Source organism: Sinocyclocheilus anshuiensis, unplaced genomic scaffold (assembly GCF_001515605.1).
Source record: "Sinocyclocheilus anshuiensis isolate Anshui unplaced genomic scaffold, SAMN03320099.WGS_v1.1 scaffold270, whole genome shotgun sequence".
Taxonomy (NCBI): domain Eukaryota; kingdom Metazoa; phylum Chordata; class Actinopteri; order Cypriniformes; family Cyprinidae; genus Sinocyclocheilus; species Sinocyclocheilus anshuiensis.
Genome location: NW_015546041.1, coordinates 606,195 through 627,759, shown reverse-complemented (window position 1 = coordinate 627,759; position 21,565 = coordinate 606,195). Strand labels below are relative to the sequence as shown.

Here is a 21,565-nt window from a genome sequence, read left to right as displayed (position 1 = left end):
AAACACAGGGCTTAAATACAGGAACTAAATGGGGAACACCTGGAATCAATTGGGGGCCGTGGCGGAGCAGACAGTTCAGAGGGAGCCATGGTGGAGCGGCCTCCGTGGCCTTGGCCTCGGCCCTTGGCCCGGCCTCTATGGCCAGAGCCCTATAGCCTCCCCCAAAAAAATTCCTTGGGGGACATTTCGGGTTCTGAGGCCCTCCGTGGGCCAGACATGGGAACAGCGGCCCTCTCTGGTCCGGACGTGGGGACTGGAGCCCTCTCTGGGCTTGGCTTGGGAACAGGAGGACTCTCTGGGCATAACTTGGGAGCAGGAGCCCTCTCTGGGCTTAATTTGGGAACAGAGTCCTTCTCTGCGCTTGACGTGGGAACTGGAGCCCTTTCTGGAGCGGACTCAGGGGCTGGAGCCCACAGTCTCTTCCTCCGCATTCTCCTCTTTTGAGCAGAGGTGAAGGAGACTGCTTCTGTCAGCTAAGGGCTTGGAAGTGAATCGGCCGGGAAATAGAAATAGAAATCTTTTGTACCATTTTAAATGACTTTACTGTCACTTTTGATCACTTTAATGTATCCTTGCTGAATAAAAGTATCAATTATACGGTCTCAAACTTCTGAACGGTAGTGTATGAATGTTCCAGTTCTTCTTGCTGTTTTCACTGTCATTATCACTGCTCGCTTCAGTGTGTGTTTCTGATTGGTCAATAGGCAGCAGTGGGTGTGGCCCAGAGAAACCCAGTGTCAGTGACATCATTAACCTCGAGATGTTGCAACTTGGATCCAAACTGAAATCAAGTAACACACAGGTAATAATTACATACATTCACATTTTCCATTTCTGGAAACTAGCAAGTGCAGACGGATTGTAAATAATTGGCCTGCATCCACATAATCATGAACCACACACTCCCACAGACAGCTTTAAATATTATGAAACCTTTAAAAAAAAAAAGAGAGATCACAAATGGAAAAGATTGCATACAAACACCATTACAGGGTATATTTGTATAAATGTGTATCCCCTCATATAGATCTGTCTACCAGTTTAATGTACGTAACAAAAGCAGATTGTTGGATTACGTAAAGAATAGAGTATTTTCATCTCTCTCTTTAGTCAGGCTGGTCCTGTTCTTCCTGTACATTCATAAATAAGTCTACGAGACCCGGCTGTGAAATCTGCAGCACAGATCGACCCAATCCTCCCAATCACAGCAGCGTTCAACAGGTGATTCACTCACACCTACACCTGTTCACTGTGATGAACACTCTGTGTGCTGATGATTATTCTGTTTCTGTTTCAGGAAAAAAGCAAGAAGATCGAACCAGTGAAACTCAGCATACCAAGATATTTTGGACAATGCTTTGCTCTAGCTTTATGGGATCAGTTTGAGGAAGGTTCTCTTCTATTCCAGCATGACTGTGCCTCAGTGCACAAAGCAAGGTCCAGAAAGACATGGCTGGATGAGTCTGGTGTGGATGAACACAACAGATCACAAATGCACAACTGGATGAATCAGCAAAAATGCTTGTTTGAGACATGACTCCAAATGGGATGTTAATTCTGTAGATGATTTTCATTCCTCTCCTGTGGTGAGAAGTTGAGCAGGGAATAATCATCCATTTGTCCCAAAATATCTTTGTTAATGTCTCAAGGAGCACGACCCACTCTTGTGACTTTGCTCCTATAAGCAAAATTTCCATATAGGACCAAAGATTCAGGTTTAATAACTAAACACGTGATAAGGACTGGTTTTGAACATTCAGCTAACTGTGAAGACCTTGAATTCAATTGGTCCATCAGACTAGGAAAGTCGACTAACCAAGTGAATTAGACAACATAGAAAATACTCACAATTCAAGATCCTAACACTGTTAAACAACAATGTCCTTCCTGAAAGAGATCAGCCCGTTGGTGAAGAACTATTTTCTCTCTGGAATTGATGTTTTATCGAGACGTGCGGCACAGATCACAGCTGAAATACAACAGGTGTGGTATTACTTTGATAATAGTCTCTCATCTTTTATAGCATTAATATAGTATTTTGGTGCAAATTCATCTAACTCTAGGCAGCATGGATAGATTGGTGGCATGCCCTTATTTGTGGAAAACCTGTTGCCTTTTCATTTCATTTACTTTAATTTTATATTCATTTATGTTGATTTTTTTTTTCTTGTATCATATTGGAATTAGATAACCAATTCAAAATCTGGATCCTGAAGTAAAACCAGCCGAGAATCACCGATTAACTGAACTGCCTCTTATTCTGAATCATATTTTTAAGCAGTAGTCTGATTTTATGGTTACACAGGACAACATTAATTCCTTTTGTGATTTTTATGTCAATTGATTTTAGGGTGAGAGAAGAAACTATAATGAGGTGCTTGATTTGTCTTCTGGAGATCTGCACAGAGGAGGAATAAAACCCATCACCTTTGTTCGTCAAGTGGGTAGAAACTTTAATTATATCAGTCAGAGAACAGAAATAATACATCGAGAAAAAAAAAATTAAAAACAATTTATTATTTTTTCATGTATGAGCTGGTTTAAGTCGATCAACAGTAACCCATTCAGTACGGCCCCAAATATACACTGGAAATGTTTTGACTCCAGCATCCAGAACACGAAGTCCATCATACAGGGGATGCAATGAATTTTACTGAGCATCATGATGAATGAACACAAACTCAGATGTAAGAAGTCCTTTGGGATCCAAGCGGTCATCGGGTCATGCTGAGAGTTAGGAACTGGTTTGAAAGCATTTATTCTGTCTAAGAGGCAGGCTGGTCAGAAGATAGAGCCCATGACCTTGTGCTCTCTGGAATGAAATCTCTCTGAGCATACACCAACTCTGCTGAGGACGTTTGAAGATCCTCCTCAGGAGCTGTTCGCAGGTCCAGCAGGACCCAAGGTAGCCGCTCCACTTTTCTGTCGTCTGTCAGACTGGCCCTAAGTATAGTTTTGAGAGAGCTATGAAAACATTCACAAAGGCCATTTGTCTGAAGTGGCACTCCAAAGATTCGAGCACCTCTGCCCACAACTCAGACAAAAATTGAGTGCTGTGATCAGAAGATATGCTTGATGGCATGGCAGAACGTGCTACCCATTACAATTGGTTACAAATTTGATATCGGATTATAGGGAAATTATTAAATATTGGGGAAAAAATAGGTAAAACTGATTATCGGTCGATCTTTAGTCAGTGCCATTGACGTCAACAACTACAAGTTTTTATGTATATTACATAGGCATGCATGATATTTAGCCGCTCCACTTTTCTGTCGTCTGTCAGACTGGCCCTAAGTATAGTTTTGAGAGAGCTCTGAAAACATTCACAAAGGCCATTTGTCTGAAGTGGCACTCCAAAGATTCGAGCACCTCTGCCCACAACTCAGACAAAAATTGAGTGCTGTGATCAGAAGATATGCTTGATGGCATGGCAGAACGTGCTACCCATTACAATTGGTTACAAATTTGATATCGGATTATAGGGAAATTATTAAATATTGGGGAAAAAATAGGTAAAACTGATTATCGGTCGATCTTTAGTCAGTGCCATTGACGTCAACAACTACAAGTTTTTATGTATATTACATAGGCATGCATGATATTATCGGAACATTATTGGAATCGGCCGATAAAGTCTTAAAATGTAAACATTTTTTGAAAAAAATGTTTTTTAAATATGCCGATATGCCTTGCCGATAAGACGGATAGCTCACATGTGCTCAGGCTGTGATAGTGATAAGATCATGAAAATAACGAGTCTGTTTTGATTTAAAGGTCAGAAGCTATAGCTTACATGAATAAAATTCACAAACATGACACTTGTAGATTAAATAATTTAATATATAAAGATTTACTGTGTAATATGTAATATATTTTTTCAAATGGAATATGAAAACTTAAATATAAGGAGCTCTAACAAAATTTTGAATTTAAAAATTTTAGACCATCTATTAATGTTGAGAAAAAATGCAGAAGATATTGATTTTATTACAGTTATTTTCAAGGCTTTCAATGTACTCTGATGGTACATGATGGACCTGATGGTGCAGGAGACCACCAAGATGGCTCAGGCTTGACAGATGTCCACCTCCAGGGAGCTGACGAGGCAGGAGACCACCAAGGTGAATCAGGCAGGACTGGAACAAAGAGCACAGAGAGGTTAGCAATGGCCTCAGTGGCCGTAACAGGACAACCAGACAGTTCAGAAACAGCATCTTTGGCCGTAACAGGGTGAGCAGAGAGTTCAGGGGCAGCCCTTTTGACCGTGACAGGACAGGCAGAGAGTTCAAAGACGACCTCCTTGGTCATGACAGGACAGACAGAGACTTCAAAAATGGCCTCCTTGATCATGACAGGGCAAACAGAGAGTTCAGGTCCGGCCTTCTTGGCCATGACTGAACAGTCAGAGAGTCCAGAAACAACCTCCTTGGTAATTGCAGGGCAAACAGAGAGTTCAGGAACGGCCTCTTTGGCCAGGACAGGGCAAACCGAGAGTTCAAGAATGGCCTCCTTGGCCATGACAGGACAAACAGAGAGTTCGTAAATGGGTGCCCATGCCCTAAGAGGAGCTGAAGCGGACACCACCGCCACCTCTGAAGGATCTGCAGAGGAAGCTGCCACCTCGGTAAGAGCTGGAGCGGATGCCGCCAACTCGGGAGGTTCTGCAGCGGTACCGCCATCTCTGGAGTTTCTGCAGCGGACGCCGCCTACTCGCTTGTTTCTACAGCGGAAGCTCCCACCTCGGGAGAAGCTGGAGCGGACTCATGGACTTGAGTGGACTCTGGATCAGACACATAGACTGGAGCGGATTCCTCAGCTAGAGTTGGTTCTGGACCAGACTCATAGACTGGAGCGGGCTCTCAAGCGGACTCATAGACATGACGGGACGAGGCTCTGGAACGGCAGCCATGATGGATTGAGACTCTGGAATGACAGCCATTTTGTGGAAAGTCTCTGAGCTGGCAGCCATCTTGTGAAAAATCTCTGGGCTGGTAGCCATTCTGTGAACAGTCTCTGAGCTGGCAGCCATTTTGTGAACAGATTCTGAGCTGGCGGCCATCTTGGGAAGAGACTCTGCTTCTCCCACGGTGAAAGGGGAACCAATCAGCAAAAGTGCAAATTCCAAAAATTCATTTGTATGGACCACTTTGTATGAGCACAGATCTTAAAGGTTAATTTAGACCAGGGGTGGGCAAAATTGCACTTCCAGGCCACTTTCCTTCAGAGGTTAGCTCCAACCTTAATCAAACACACCTGAACCAGCTAATCATTGTCTTCAAGACTACTAGAAGGCTACAGGCAGGTGAGTCATATCAGGGTTGGATCAAATCTCTGCAGGAAAGTGGCCTGGAAGGGCCAAGTTTGCCCATCACTGATTTAGACCATGGCAAAAGAAGTGTATGAGTGCACAATCTGGGAAATCAGAGTGATGAGCAATGTCAAGAAAATCTTGGATGTGGTATATCAGGGTGGGATCAAATCTCTGCAGGAAAGTGGCCTGGAAGGGCCAAGTTTGCCCATCACTGATTTAGACCATGGCAAAAGAAGTGTATGAGTGCACAATCTGGGAAATCAGAGTGATGAGCAATGTCAAGAAAATCTTGGATGTGGTCCTTGAGGGACCGATTACTTGAGTTTTACAGGCAAATCTGAGTACTGGGTCCATGATTGGTCTGGGTCGTTAAATAAAGCTGCTGGATCCGGGTGTGGCTGAGTATTCTGTAATAAGGGGACGTGACATCGGAGGTGTGGAATCAAATGCAGGCTTTAATAGACAGACAGGCAGGGTCCAGTACCAGCAAACAGTAACAAACAAGGTAATCCAAAAGGGTAATCCAAAAACAGGTAAAGGTCAGGGCAGGCAGCAAACGATCATAAAACAGATAAACAGTCCAAGATCAAACACACAAAGGCATGGCAAGACAAGGAAAATGTTACAGGCTAACAATACTCTACGATGTGTCAGTGTGAGTGTGCAACCTTTATAGTCCTCATAATATGAAACAGGTAATAGCCGATAACGAGTTCCTAGGCAGAGGGAACCTGGGAAATGGAGTCCAGGGTGAGCAGTAATAGTAAGGAATGTAGTTCCCTCTAGCAGAGCTCATGGGCACTCCAGTTGGCGATCGTAACAATTGGTCAATCTCTAATTATTTTTATTTGTAGGTCCTTGCTGCCTGCTTTTATCCAGCCCTTTTGGAGGATGACAGTCTGCCATTAGATGTTAAACAAAGGGCCGAAAGTCTCCTTAGAGAATGCGATGGTGGAAGCATAGGTGAGTTTTTGTCCCTGCAGTAAATATACTGGCATACCTTGCTGTTTTCATACATTTAAGTACCTTAAACTGTAAAAAATGTTTTCATGTTATAAAAGCATCATCATTTCCATCTGAAAGATTAAAGTTGTGAGAGTTCAGCATAAAGTTATAAGAAAGGTAACATTTGCACCACAATGTAAGCTTTCAGTTTCAATGGGTTAATTTTTTTTACAATGTGGACAGGTCTGTTCAAATATTCATTAACGTATATGAATCGGTTGAGTTTAATGTTGAATCCTTTCATGTGTATGTGATACTCATGTGGTGACAATCTCTTCAGGCTCATATACAGAGTCGAGTGGAATCGCCAAAATCAAGCACTGCGTGTCTCAGTTCATTACCAGGAGAGATGGAGGAGTTCCTTCCTCACCCGACAACATCTTCATCAAGTCTGGGTCACAGACGGCTCTCATGGTTCAGTCAACAAAAATCATTTATCGTCATATGAATACTTTCCTTTAAAAATGTATAATTGGACATGGTATGTGGCCCTTTATTCCAGACTGACTTAATATTTTCTCTGTAGATTATGCTGAAGCTGCTAATTAGTGGCAAGGACTTGTGTCAGACTGGTGTGCTCATACCTGTACCCACATATGCTTCATTTACTCTTGCTCTGGAAGAACAGGGAGCTGCCATCATACCGTACCATCTGTGTGAGGAGCAGGGCTGGACGCTGCAGGTGGAGGAGCTTCGCAAGGCACTTCATACAGGCAGAAAGACCTGCAATCCAGTCGCACTTTATATCTGCAACCCAGGGAATCCAACAGGTACAGTAAGAAATTATCCTCATTATTGCAAGAAATCTGTGCAGTCTAACTAGGTTAAAGCCTGTTTACCTTCATTATCCTGTCTAAAATCATACATTATACTGTACATTCTTCTCTTACCATTGTTATTATTCCTTCATCTCTTAAGAGTGCCGTAATAATTGCAAGGATAAAGAAAACTAGTGCTGACCCTACTAACTTTTCTAATTTTTGACCAATTAGGGGAAGTCGTGGCCTAATGGTTAGAGAGTCGGACTCGTAACCCAAAGGTTGCGGGTTCGAGTCTCGTACCGGCAGGGATTGTAGGTGGGGGGAGTGAATGTACAGCGCTCTCTCCCACCTTCAATACCACGACTGAGGTGCCCTTGAGCAAGGCACCGAACCCCCAACTGCTCCCCGGGCGCCGCAGTGTAAATGGCTGCCCACTGCTCCGGGTGTGTGTTCACGGTGTGTGTGTGTGTTCACTGCTGTGTGTGTGCACTTTGGATGGGTTAAATGCAGAGCACTAATTCCAAGTATGGGTAACCATCACTTGGCCCCATGTCACGTCCCTTTTTTTTTTTTTTTTTTTCCTAACTTACCATTTCTTTCAAAAATACTGTAGAATACTGTTGAAGCTCAGGTCCATGCTCACCTTTTGAATAATAATCTATTTAAACAATGTCAGCCTGGTTTTTGTCCATTTCATAGTACAGAAGTCAAGTCAAGTCAAGTCTGCTTTATTGTCAGTTCTTCCACATGTACAGCACATACACACAGAGAATTGAAATTGCGTTACTCTCAGACCCTTGGTGCATACAGATAACACTAACAGTAGAACATAAATACAGATAGATACAGATTAAATATAAAATACAACTATACAAATATACAAATAAGGTCAAATGTAAAAAAATATATAAAGCAGCACAAGGCACATGGCAGATAGAGTGCAAACCAGTGAAGTAAACAGCAGTGCAGATATAATGATTGTAGTGCAAAAGAGCTTATTCAGACTGATTAAAGTGACAGTGTGTGTGTGTATTTGGGAGGGGGGAGTTAGAGAGTCCGTCAGAGGGTCAGAGTTCAGTGGTGCGTGGTGCGTGGGGCAAAAAAGGGGAGGGGGGGCAAGGTCGGGAGGGAGTTCAGCTTCCTGACAGCCTGATGGATGTGCAGAAGCTGCAATGGTTAAAGTTACTAATTATCTATTGATGTTGGCTGATTCTGGACTCTTAACTGTACTCATTCAAAATCCTCATAGAGAGATTAGCTTCTATTAGAATCTGTGGTACCCCTCTTACCTGGCTTAGATCAGTTTGTTAAATTATAAAAATTTAGGCCATGTACTTCATTTGTTACTACTGGTGTTCCTCAGGGCTCTGTATTGTGCCCTCTTTTATTTATTATTTACCTTCTACCACTTGGTTATATTATTAGGAAATTTGGGATTAATTTTCATTACTATGCAGTAATGAAAATGAATCCCAAATTTCCTAATAATATAACCAGTGTGTGCAGTTTTGCAGTGTGTGGATGACACCCAGCTCTGTCCTCTAAGCCTGATTCCATTCCATTCCATTTTTGTAATTTTCTTAAATTAAATGGTGATAAAACCGAGGTTAGTACTAAATTCAATTTGACAAAATCTGACAGTTTTTATTGACTATTGATAACTCTATAGTTTCTCCATCTTCTCAGGACAAGAGTCTGGGTGTCATCCTTATAGTAGCCTATCCTTTGAAGCACACATTAATAATATGACTTGGTCTGTATATAATTCCATCTAGAGAATATCAGTCATCTGTATGTCTTACAACTACTAGTACTGGCGTTCTTGTACATGCCTTCACATATTGCTTACTGTAATGCCTCTCCTCTTTGGTGTACCCAACTTTGCCCACTGTTTTGAAATGCATTTATCAAAATTAAATGCATTTAGTGTCCAATATTGAAAACAAGGAAAGTAGCTCCTTGAATTTATGAATGGATGAATAAATGTACTTCGAATATTAGGTCACATACAGAGTAGGAAATCCATAGAAGAAGTGATCCGCTTTGCTGCAGAAGAAAGGCTCTTTATACTGGCTGATGAGGTGAGTTTATCTCAGGTAACGTAAGAGCTATCTGTAAATAAAATACAAATCTTTCTAAATCTTCAGATCAGGGGTGTCCAGTCCTGCTCCTGGAGGGTCACCTTCCAGCAGAGTTTAGCTCTAGCTTTAACCCTCCCATTGCATTCAGGTCAGTTTTGACCCGGAAGCGGTACATACATTTTTCTAAAGAATCTATTGTTTTTAGTATGGGAAAAACTTAGCAAATTGATTAAGATTACCAAAATACTCCGAATTTATTTATTTTTTTATTTTTTTATTTCAATTTTTTAATTGGAAAAAAATGGGGCGGTTGTGGCCAAGTGGTTAGAGAGTTGGACTTGTAACCCAAAGGTCACGGTTTCGCGAGGGGAGTGAATGACCAGTGCTCTCTTCCACCTTCAGTACCCATGACTGAGGTGCCCTTGAACAAGGTTCTAAACCCCCAATTGCTCCCTGGGCAACACAGCAAAAATGACTTCCCACTGCTCCGAGTGTTTGTGTGTGCACTTGGATGGGTTAAATACAAAGCACAAATTCTGAGTATGGTTACCATATTCGTCCATCACATCACTCAATTTTCACTTTAAAATTTATTTTTAAAGATATATAACCATTAAAACTAAATTGTTACACCTTCTGCGTTCGGGTCAGTTTTGACCCGGAAGTAAACTGCTGCTTTACAGTTCACTGTTCTGAGGCTTTTTTTAGCCTCTTTCCTGCATCTCACGCGTACTTTTAAAACTGAATTTTGTTGTTAAATTTGAATATGCACACACACACACACACACACACACACACACACACACACACACACAACACCCATTGGGGTGTAGAGCAAAATAGTCTACATTTGAAAAAAAGGAAAGAGTTTGAAAGAAGAGAAGTCTACCTGCTGCCACCTATTGTTGGAGTATTGCAGATTCAGGCTGTTGATCATCTTATTCATATTTTGTTTGAATACATTCTTGGGAATATTTATATTGTTTTGAAATTGTTTTGTTAAAAAAAATGTAGGGTTCATAAATTTGGAGTGTTTTTGAGCAGCATGAGTTAAACAATTCCATAATATACTGATAATAATACTGGTAATTATACTGACATAATATACTGATAATAATAATAATAATAATTAATCACATCTGAACCAGCTAATCAAGGAGTCCAGGACCACTAGAAAATTCCAGACAATCTGTCCCTGGGGTTTATATGACCCCAATCAATTTTTACTTAGTTAAAAAAAAATGGTTCCCTTCATCTCAGTGGAATATGATTTTGTGACTTTTCTGCGTTTTCTATCTGTATTCACATAAAAAGAACTGGGCTTGATTCGGTTGTTCTGAAGGTATGTAAAAATCACACACACACACACACACACACACACACACACTAATACACACCACACACACACACACTAATACACACAATAATACACACACACATACACACTAACACACACACACACACACACACACACAACACCCATTGGGGTGTAGAGCAAAATAGTCTACATTTGAAAAAAAGGAAAGAGTTTGAAAGAAGAGAAGTCTACCTGCTGCCACCTATTGTTGGAGTATTGCAGATTCAGGCTGTTGATCATCTTATTCATATTTTGTTTGAATACATTCTTGGGAATATTTATATTGTTTTGAAATTGTTTTGTTAAAAAAAATGTAGGGTTCATAAATTTGGAGTGTTTTTGAGCAGCATGAGTTAAACAATTCCATAATATACTGATAATAATACTGGTAATTATACTGACATAATATACTGATAATAATAATAATAATTAATCACATCTGAACCAGCTAATCAAGGAGTCCAGGGCCACTAGAAAATTCCAGACAGGTGTGTTGAAGCTAAACTCAGAATAAAGTGGCCCTGAAGGAGCAGGATTGGAAACCTCTGCTCTAGAACCTTCCTTTGACATGTTTGATCATTTGTTTCTCTTCAGGTGTATCAAAGCTGTGTTTATGGAGATGATACTGAGTTTTATTCCTATAAGAAGGTGTTATCAGAAATGGGCTCTACTATTTGCAGCACTGTGGAACTGGCCTCCTTCAATTCTGTCTCTAAGGGCTTCATGGGAGAGTGAGTCGTTGTGCTCCTGAATGTTATGAGGGGCATCTGTTAGTGTTATTATTCTTTTTCAAAGGGAGTCAGTGGCAGCCCTATGAATAGTATAAAATGACTCTGAATTCAAATTGAACTAATAATGGGAGTGGGCCAGTGGGTTTGACGGTTTCACTTTTATTAAATCACCAAATGAAGTAAATTATAGCAAATCTGTGTTAGTCCTCTTCTTGAGTGCTCTTTGCGTCCAGGTGTGGGCTTCGTGGAGGCTACATGGAGCTGGTGAATCTCGACCCTGCGGTGAAGGAATACGCTAGTAGACTTTTTTCAACTAGGTCCTGCCCGCCTGTTGTTGGACAAATTGCACTTGACCTCATGGCAGGTCCTCCAAAACCTGGTGATCCTTCATTCCCCACCTTCTCTGAGGTTGGTGTGCTCCATATTAGCACTTAAAGTGCCCCATTATGCTATTTAAAAACCTCCTACAATAGGTTCACGTGCATCCAAAGTAAAAAAAAAACTTTAATTTTCTTATACATTACAGCATTATCTTTTTTCTCACAGTCTCTAGAAGGGTTGAAATTATGAGTCAAAATAGTGACATTGTCAACTATGTTACCTGTCAGCCAATACTGTTTGTCTGTAACATAGCTGACAAACTCACCAGGGAAACTATCTTTTTCTTTGTAATATCAAATTATCGTTCAATGATTAAGCTTATGATTAAGCTCACTGATAAATATATCAACTAAAACCAATAGTTGTTTTATTGAGAAAGCAGATTGTTTTTCACTTTCTTCCTGTGTGAAATGTACCCAAAGTTCTAGAATATACAATCAAACACACTTCACCAAGGTGTTCATTAGAAAATTACAGACAGATGTGATGATGCAGGGTTGGAACTGAACTCTGTAAGAAGGTAGCTCTGGCATTCTCTGTTTTAAAGACTCACCAAATAGTCACATGCATTGGTTGACCAGATATAAAATAACTGATAAAAGTTTAAAAGGGCCAACATCAGTAAACAATAGTAGTCAAACTAATTATCAGTCTATCAAATTTTCTTGATTTTGAATTTGACTGAATGAATCTTTTCTATCAGGAGGTCCAGGCCATTAAAAATACGATATGTAAAAACACTGGTCGGATTCAGGAGGTCTTTGCTGAGCTGCCGGGGATCAGCTGCCAGCCACTGAAGGCCGGGTTTTTTGTCTTCCCCTGTCTACACTTCTCTCTGAAGGCAATACAATGGGCCAAGGTGAGAATCAGTGTATTTCACCAATTTGTAAGTGACTGAATTAAAAGTACTGTTGTAATGCCAGAGCAGATATGCATGACCTCAAACTTATCAGGGACTCATAAAAATCTGAAATGCATGCTCAGTGTTGTGCAGATCTTATAAGAAGCTACAGAAACATTTGGTGGAGGTTGTTGCTGCTAAAGGAGGATCTACTACAGGATCTGCTCATTCCTGTTTGTAATTATCAAGTGTTCATGAAAATCAGGTGTATTTGATTGGGGTTGGAGCTAAACTTTGATGGAAGGCAGATTTTCAAGAACAGGATTGTGCAACTGGATACTAACTTCAAGGGTTCAATTACTTTTTCCAGTGAATGATTGCTGAATGTATTTGATTACAATTTTGGAAAAGTACAACTGTTTTCATGTTATTAGTTTAGTCAGATTGTGTTTGTCTAGAATTGTGACCAATATCATTTAACATTATTGGAATACTCAACGCAGAAATCCAGGTAATTCCAAACTGTACATTCATTTTGATGACACTGAGAGAAGCAAACATAGAAATAGTTTATAAACGCATTCTAGGACTGTGTCTGGAACTGATATTTTACAGAGTAACCAGAGGCGGACTTATTGATTGGAGGGCCAAATAATTTTGTCTAGTGACGTGGCCATGAAGAATGGTAAATGTTTGCCTCTACTGGTAAATAATGGTATTACACTATTATACAAAGAAATAAAACAGTGCCTTCTCCATTGAAGGCCAATAAAAAGTAGTATATTTACACAAAATGTGTGCCATCATCCAGTCAGCATTGCAATCTATTTACATGTCTTCATTTAACAAATGCCTTTATCGGAAGCAAGGAACATCCCACGTAATTTGTAATTTTCCTGAGCTGTGAAGGCATAACTGTCTCGATACACATGATCTGTGATCAGTTGCACTGTCTTCAGTCCAGCCATAAATTCTGAATACCTCAGCAGCGAACAAATGCATTAATCGGACTGTAGTTCCCATGTTTTCTTTTAAAGTTGTTTTCTCTTCATAGAAAAGACAGATGGAACCAGACATGCTGTACTGTTTGCGTTTGCTGGAGGAAACCGGTCTGCATGTGAGGCCGGGCTGTGAATACGGACAGAGAAAGGACAGCCATCACATCAGGTTTGTGCACTGCCACTGTTGTGAGTTACTGCATGTATGTGAATGGTAGCCTCACACAAAACACTCTAAATGTGAATTTGTCAATTACAGTCAGTTAGTCTTTCCACAGTAGCCATTCAAATAAACCAAACATTGCATCTCCCATTGATTCCCTGTGAAAACCAGTTCTTATTGTTTCTCAGGCTTTTTGTGGCAACTCAAGAGAATATAATGGAAGATGCTCTGCAAAGACTGAAGACGTTCCACACGCCATTCATGAAGGAGTTTTCTTAGTGTCATCTTCAGATTATCAGATCTGTTTAACCCTTGAATGCATGAATGTTTCACCAATCAGCAACTCAAAATATATATCTAAACTGACCCAATGGTATACAACTGTTCTGATATTTTAATAACAATTGCAAAGTGGAAAAATAAAGCATGTTTCATTATGTTATTTTGAGCAACTGGTTATTTTCAGCATCTGGCTCTTATTGGGGATCTGAACCTTTCAATACATTATTCTCAAAACATTTTCGCTCATGTCACAGATTTGCTGTAATCTACTGTACATGTATTTCAGTGCGAGTAAATTGTTAAATTGTACACATTTTCAGTGCTTCCAGTTATTTCACCTGTACAAAAACTGCCAATTATGCTTCTCGATATTGCAAACTGGTATTTGCTATCGTACTAATTTAATGCATTATCATAATCATAAACACTGGTTTGTAGCACAAATAATTTTACTGTTAACTGTACTTTGTTATTCTTTGTTCTCGCATAGTCAAAGAAAAAAAGCTGGATTGTACAGACAGCAGCTGAAATATTCTTCAGATATCTTCTTATACGACATAAGGGTGAAGAAAGGCTGACGATTTTCATATTTCACTCTTAAAAATAAAGGATGCCATAGAAGACCCTTTTTGTCTAAATGGTTCCATAAAGAACTTTTAACATCTGAAGAACCTTTCTGTTTCACAAAAGCTTCTTTGTGGCGAAAGAAGGTTCTTCAGATTACAAAAAGGTAAGAAAGAGATGGTTCTTTGACTGAATGCTTCTTTGTGGAACCAAAAATGGTTCTTCTATGGCATCGCTGTGAAGAACCTTTAAAACACTTTTATTTTAAAGAGTGTTGGGTGAATTATGCCTTTGAATGTCATGCACAACAGCACAAACTATTTTTATTTGTAGCAATAGCCAACAATACATTGTATGGGTCAAAATTATCCTTTTTTTTATGCCAAAAATCATTAGGATATGAAGTAAAGATCATGTTCCATGAAGATATTTTGTTAATGTCCTACCGTAAGTATATCAAAACTTAATTTTTGATTAGTAATATGCATTTCTAAGAACTTCATTTGGACAACTTTAAAGATGATTTTCTCAATATTTAGATTTTTTTGCACCCTCAAATAGTTGTATCTCAGCCAAATATTGTCCGATCCTAACAAACCATACATCAATGGAGAGCTTATTTATTCCACTTTCAGATGATGCATAAATCTCAATTTTGAAAAACTGACCCTTATGACTGGTTTTGTGCTCCAGGGTCACATATAAACAAATAAGAGAGAAAATATATAATAAATAAATAAAAAGGCATAGCTCACTTATTCAATTTTAACGAATAAGGATATTATAAAGTACCAGGGGGATTGAAGATTGTATCATAGTATTTTAAACATTTCACAGACTTTTTGTTTTTTAACAGTCTTATTGAAGAAATATAAAAGTCCAAGTCAGAACAAAACAAATGTAACATAGGAGATGAATTAAGAAATGTTTCTTTATGTATGTGAAATTTTGCTAATAAAATAAAAAGGTTCTAGATTCTTGCTTTTGTTTTCATAATACAAGATAACATCCTTATTCATTAAATTAAATATAAAATCTGTCAAATCAATCCAAAACGTGTTTACGACTTTACAGTCAAAAAATTACAAAAACAGCATATATCATCAATATCAGTGAATCTCGATGTTAAAGATTTAGAAGAGTAAATGGTAAGTAGAATTTTGAAATGCATTTCTTTTATTTTATTATTAATAGAATATGTAAAAGGAATCAGCCAAGCTCTTCTCCAGTCAATATTCTCAATTATAGAGTTCCACAAAATTTCCCTCTAGAATATATTTTCTTTTGTTTTTGGAAAATATTACAAATATGTTTGTTATTGCACTTTTTCTCAGTTAGCTCAACGCCTTCTAACATTATTATTATGTAATACATATTGTGATTGCAAACGTGTCAATAAAGAGACTTTTATTTTATTCACGATTACATTTAAAACACAGTATTGAAAATCAAATCACATATTTAAATAAACTCTTATTAAGCATCGGGAAAAATATGATTTTTGTATTATTTTGCATAAGCCTAAGGGATGAAATCAGAGATTTTAACTGAAGAGGAAATAATGGAATTTGTTTCTGCGAGAGAGACTTTTATTTTTGCGTCATGACGTCACACGGAGAGTGACGCAGGCAGCTGTGCGTCAGCGGAGGACAGGTTTGTGGTTTACAGCGCTTCAGTGTTTAGTGTGTTTAAAGCGATACGAAACGTTAAAGTTGCTTAGAAGTTCTGCTGTTATCAACACGGGAATATTACTGAAGCCATTGTGCATTAGTAATGTGAAGTGAATGCAGATTATTACAGAATGCAGTGCTGTAACGGTTCGAGGCCTGCTCACATTAAGAGTGAAGCAAGAACGTACAGAATAAGAATGATAAATATATTTATTCTCAATCTGCATTGCTCCATTTATTACTGAAGCTGCATTTTTTTTTCGATCAGTAGCCTTTATAGGCCTTCAGAATCAGAGCTTTATAGCCAGGTATGTTCACACATACGACGAATTTGTTTTGATGGCAGAAACAGAATGACAGTGACCAGACACAGATAATAAAAAGAATAAAAGGAAATAACAAAAATATTTAAAAAAAACACAATATACAAAATAGACAATAGATGGTATTGGTGTGTACAGGTATCTCCTACAATAGGTTCACGTGCATCCAAAGTAAAAAAAAAACTTTAATTTTCTTATACATTACAGCATTATCTTTTTTCTCACAGTCTCTAGAAGGGTTGAAATTATGAGTCAAAATAGTGACATTGTCAACTATGTTACCTGTCAGCCAATACTGTTTGTCTGTAACATAGCTGACAAACTCACCAGGGAAACTATCTTTTTCTTTGTAATATCAAATTATTGTTCAATGATTAAGCTTATGATTAAGCTCACTGATAAATATATCAACTAAAACCAATAGTTGTTTTATTGAGAAAGCAGATTGTTTTTCACTTTCTTCCTGTGTGAAATGTACCCAAAGTTCTAGAATATACAATCAAACACACTTCACCAAGGTGTTCATTAGAAAATTACAGACAGATGTGATGATGCAGGGTTGGAACTGAACTCTGTAAGAAGGTAGCTCTGGCATTCTCTGTTTTAAAGACTCACCAAATAGTCACATGCATTGGTTGACCAGATATAAAATAACTGATAAAAGTTTAAAAGGGCCAACATCAGTAAACAATAGTAGTCAAACTAATTATCAGTCTATCAAATTTTCTTGATTTTGAATTTGACTGAATGAATCTTTTCTATCAGGAGGTCCAGGCCATTAAAAATACGATATGTAAAAACACTGGTCGGATTCAGGAGGTCTTTGCTGAGCTGCCGGGGATCAGCTGCCAGCCACTGAAGGCCGGGTTTTTTGTCTTCCCCTGTCTACACTTCTCTCTGAAGGCAATACAATGGGCCAAGGTGAGAATCAGTGTATTTCACCAATTTGTAAGTGACTGAATTAAAAGTACTGTTGTAATGCCAGAGCAGATATGCATGACCTCAAACTTATCAGGGACTCATAAAAATCTGAAATGCATGCTCAGTGTTGTGCAGATCTTATAAGAAGCTACAGAAACATTTGGTGGAGGTTGTTGCTGCTAAAGGAGGATCTACTACAGGATCTGCTCATTCCTGTTTGTAATTATCAAGTGTTCATGAAAATCAGGTGTATTTGATTGGGGTTGGAGCTAAACTTTGATGGAAGGCAGATTTTCAAGAACAGGATTGTGCAACTGGATACTAACTTCAAGGGTTCAATTACTTTTTCCAGTGAATGATTGCTGAATGTATTTGATTACAATTTTGGAAAAGTACAACTGTTTTCATGTTATTAGTTTAGTCAGATTGTGTTTGTCTAGAATTGTGACCAATATCATTTAACATTATTGGAATACTCAACGCAGAAATCCAGGTAATTCCAAACTGTACATTCATTTTGATGACACTGAGAGAAGCAAACATAGAAATAGTTTATAAACGCATTCTAGGACTGTGTCTGGAACTGATATTTTACAGAGTAACCAGAGGCGGACTTATTGATTGGAGGGCCAAATAATTTTGTCTAGTGACGTGGCCATGAAGAATGGTAAATGTTTGCCTCTACTGGTAAATAATGGTATTACACTATTATACAAAGAAATAAAACAGTGCCTTCTCCATTGAAGGCCAATAAAAAGTAGTATATTTACACAAAATGTGTGCCATCATCCAGTCAGCATTGCAATCTATTTACATGTCTTCATTTAACAAATGCCTTTATCGGAAGCAAGGAACATCCCACGTAATTTGTAATTTTCCTGAGCTGTGAAGGCATAACTGTCTCGATACACATGATCTGTGATCAGTTGCACTGTCTTCAGTCCAGCCATAAATTCTGAATACCTCAGCAGCGAACAAATGCATTAATCGGACTGTAGTTCCCATGTTTTCTTTTAAAGTTGTTTTCTCTTCATAGAAAAGACAGATGGAACCAGACATGCTGTACTGTTTGCGTTTGCTGGAGGAAACCGGTCTGCATGTGAGGCCGGGCTGTGAATACGGACAGAGAAAGGACAGCCATCACATCAGGTTTGTGCACTGCCACTGTTGTGAGTTACTGCATGTATGTGAATGGTAGCCTCACACAAAACACTCTAAATGTGAATTTGTCAATTACAGTCAGTTAGTCTTTCCACAGTAGCCATTCAAATAAACCAAACATTGCATCTCCCATTGATTCCCTGTGAAAACCAGTTCTTATTGTTTCTCAGGCTTTTTGTGGCAACTCAAGAGAATATAATGGAAGATGCTCTGCAAAGACTGAAGACGTTCCACACGCCATTCATGAAGGAGTTTTCTTAGTGTCATCTTCAGATTATCAGATCTGTTTAACCCTTGAATGCATGAATGTTTCACCAATCAGCAACTCAAAATATATATCTAAACTGACCCAATGGTATACAACTGTTCTGATATTTTAATAACAATTGCAAAGTGGAAAAATAAAGCATGTTTCATTATGTTATTTTGAGCAACTGGTTATTTTCAGCATCTGGCTCTTATTGGGGATCTGAACCTTTCAATACATTATTCTCAAAACATTTTCGCTCATGTCACAGATTTGCTGTAATCTACTGTACATGTATTTCAGTGCGAGTAAATTGTTAAATTGTACACATTTTCAGTGCTTCCAGTTATTTCACCTGTACAAAAACTGCCAATTATGCTTCTCGATATTGCAAACTGGTATTTGCTATCGTACTAATTTAATGCATTATCATAATCATAAACACTGGTTTGTAGCACAAATAATTTTACTGTTAACTGTACTTTGTTATTCTTTGTTCTCGCATAGTCAAAGAAAAAAAGCTGGATTGTACAGACAGCAGCTGAAATATTCTTCAGATATCTTCTTATACGACATAAGGGTGAAGAAAGGCTGACGATTTTCATATTTCACTCTTAAAAATAAAGGATGCCATAGAAGACCCTTTTTGTCTAAATGGTTCCATAAAGAACTTTTAACATCTGAAGAACCTTTCTGTTTCACAAAAGCTTCTTTGTGGCGAAAGAAGGTTCTTCAGATTACAAAAAGGTAAGAAAGAGATGGTTCTTTGACTGAATGCTTCTTTGTGGAACCAAAAATGGTTCTTCTATGGCATCGCTGTGAAGAACCTTTAAAACACTTTTATTTTAAAGAGTGTTGGGTGAATTATGCCTTTGAATGTCATGCACAACAGCACAAACTATTTTTATTTGTAGCAATAGCCAACAATACATTGTATGGGTCAAAATTATCCTTTTTTTTATGCCAAAAATCATTAGGATATGAAGTAAAGATCATGTTCCATGAAGATATTTTGTTAATGTCCTACCGTAAGTATATCAAAACTTAATTTTTGATTAGTAATATGCATTTCTAAGAACTTCATTTGGACAACTTTAAAGATGATTTTCTCAATATTTAGATTTTTTTGCACCCTCAAATAGTTGTATCTCAGCCAAATATTGTCCGATCCTAACAAACCATACATCAATGGAGAGCTTATTTATTCCACTTTCAGATGATGCATAAATCTCAATTTTGAAAAACTGACCCTTATGACTGGTTTTGTGCTCCAGGGTCACATATAAACAAATAAGAGAGAAAATATATAATAAATAAATAAAAAGGCATAGCTCACTTATTCAATTTTAACGAATAAGGATATTATAAAGTACCAGGGGGATTGAAGATTGTATCATAGTATTTTAAACATTTCACAGACTTTTTGTTTTTTAACAGTCTTATTGAAGAAATATAAAAGTCCAAGTCAGAACAAAACAAATGTAACATAGGAGATGAATTAAGAAATGTTTCTTTATGTATGTGAAATTTTGCTAATAAAATAAAAAGGTTCTAGATTCTTGCTTTTGTTTTCATAATACAAGATAACATCCTTATTCATTAAATTAAATATAAAATCTGTCAAATCAATCCAAAACGTGTTTACGACTTTACAGTCAAAAAATTACAAAAACAGCATATATCATCAATATCAGTGAATCTCGATGTTAAAGATTTAGAAGAGTAAATGGTAAGTAGAATTTTGAAATGCATTTCTTTTATTTTATTATTAATAGAATATGTAAAAGGAATCAGCCAAGCTCTTCTCCAGTCAATATTCTCAATTATAGAGTTCCACAAAATTTCCCTCTAGAATATATTTTCTTTTGTTTTTGGAAAATATTACAAATATGTTTGTTATTGCACTTTTTCTCAGTTAGCTCAACGCCTTCTAACATTATTATTATGTAATACATATTGTGATTGCAAACGTGTCAATAAAGAGACTTTTATTTTATTCACGATTACATTTAAAACACAGTATTGAAAATCAAATCACATATTTAAATAAACTCTTATTAAGCATCGGGAAAAATATGATTTTTGTATTATTTTGCATAAGCCTAAGGGATGAAATCAGAGATTTTAACTGAAGAGGAAATAATGGAATTTGTTTCTGCGAGAGAGACTTTTATTTTTGCGTCATGACGTCACACGGAGAGTGACGCAGGCAGCTGTGCGTCAGCGGAGGACAGGTTTGTGGTTTACAGCGCTTCAGTGTTTAGTGTGTTTAAAGCGATACGAAACGTTAAAGTTGCTTAGAAGTTCTGCTGTTATCAACACGGGAATATTACTGAAGCCATTGTGCATTAGTAATGTGAAGTGAATGCAGATTATTACAGAATGCAGTGCTGTAACGGTTCGAGGCCTGCTCACATTAAGAGTGAAGCAAGAACGTACAGAATAAGAATGATAAATATATTTATTCTCAATCTGCATTGCTCCATTTATTACTGAAGCTGCATTTTTTTTTCGATCAGTAGCCTTTATAGTCCTTCAGAATCAGAGCTTTATAGCCAGGTATGTTCACACATACGACGAATTTGTTTTGATGACAGAAACAGAATGACAGTGACCAGACACAGATAATAAAAAGAATAAAAGGAAATAACAAAAATATTTAAAAAAAACACAATATACAAAATAGACAATAGATGGTATTGGTGTGTACAGGTATGTTATGGATAAATGCAAGAAATGTAAATAAGGTGTGTGTGTGTGTGTGT

General features: G+C 37.9%; 2 protein-coding genes and 1 long non-coding RNA gene across 3 annotated transcripts; all 3 read left to right on the top strand.

Annotated features, from left to right (window-relative positions):
- The first annotated feature begins 709 nt into the window (after positions 1-709).
- Positions 710-1,222, top strand: LOC107698944 (uncharacterized). The gene is made up of 2 exons (XR_001635395.1): positions 710-802; positions 1,111-1,222. It is a non-coding gene; the product is annotated as an uncharacterized LOC107698944 (long non-coding RNA).
- Positions 1,223-2,068: 846 nt separating this feature from the next.
- LOC107698943 (alanine aminotransferase 2-like) lies at positions 2,069-13,994 on the top strand. The gene is made up of 11 exons (XM_016500083.1): positions 2,069-2,080; positions 2,351-2,440; positions 6,169-6,277; positions 6,600-6,733; positions 6,846-7,089; positions 9,082-9,161; positions 11,113-11,249; positions 11,483-11,657; positions 12,334-12,489; positions 13,526-13,638; positions 13,821-13,994. The coding sequence occupies exons 1-11, from the start codon at positions 2,069-2,071 to the stop codon at positions 13,909-13,911; spliced, it is 1,341 nt and encodes a 446-aa protein (XP_016355569.1). The 3' UTR covers positions 13,912-13,994.
- A 3,224-nt stretch (positions 13,995-17,218) lies between these two features.
- On the top strand, positions 17,219-18,897 carry LOC107698942 (alanine aminotransferase 2-like). The gene is made up of 3 exons (XM_016500082.1): positions 17,219-17,392; positions 18,429-18,541; positions 18,724-18,897. The coding sequence occupies exons 1-3, from the start codon at positions 17,219-17,221 to the stop codon at positions 18,812-18,814; spliced, it is 378 nt and encodes a 125-aa protein (XP_016355568.1). The 3' UTR covers positions 18,815-18,897.
- The last annotated feature ends 2,668 nt before the right edge of the window (positions 18,898-21,565 follow it).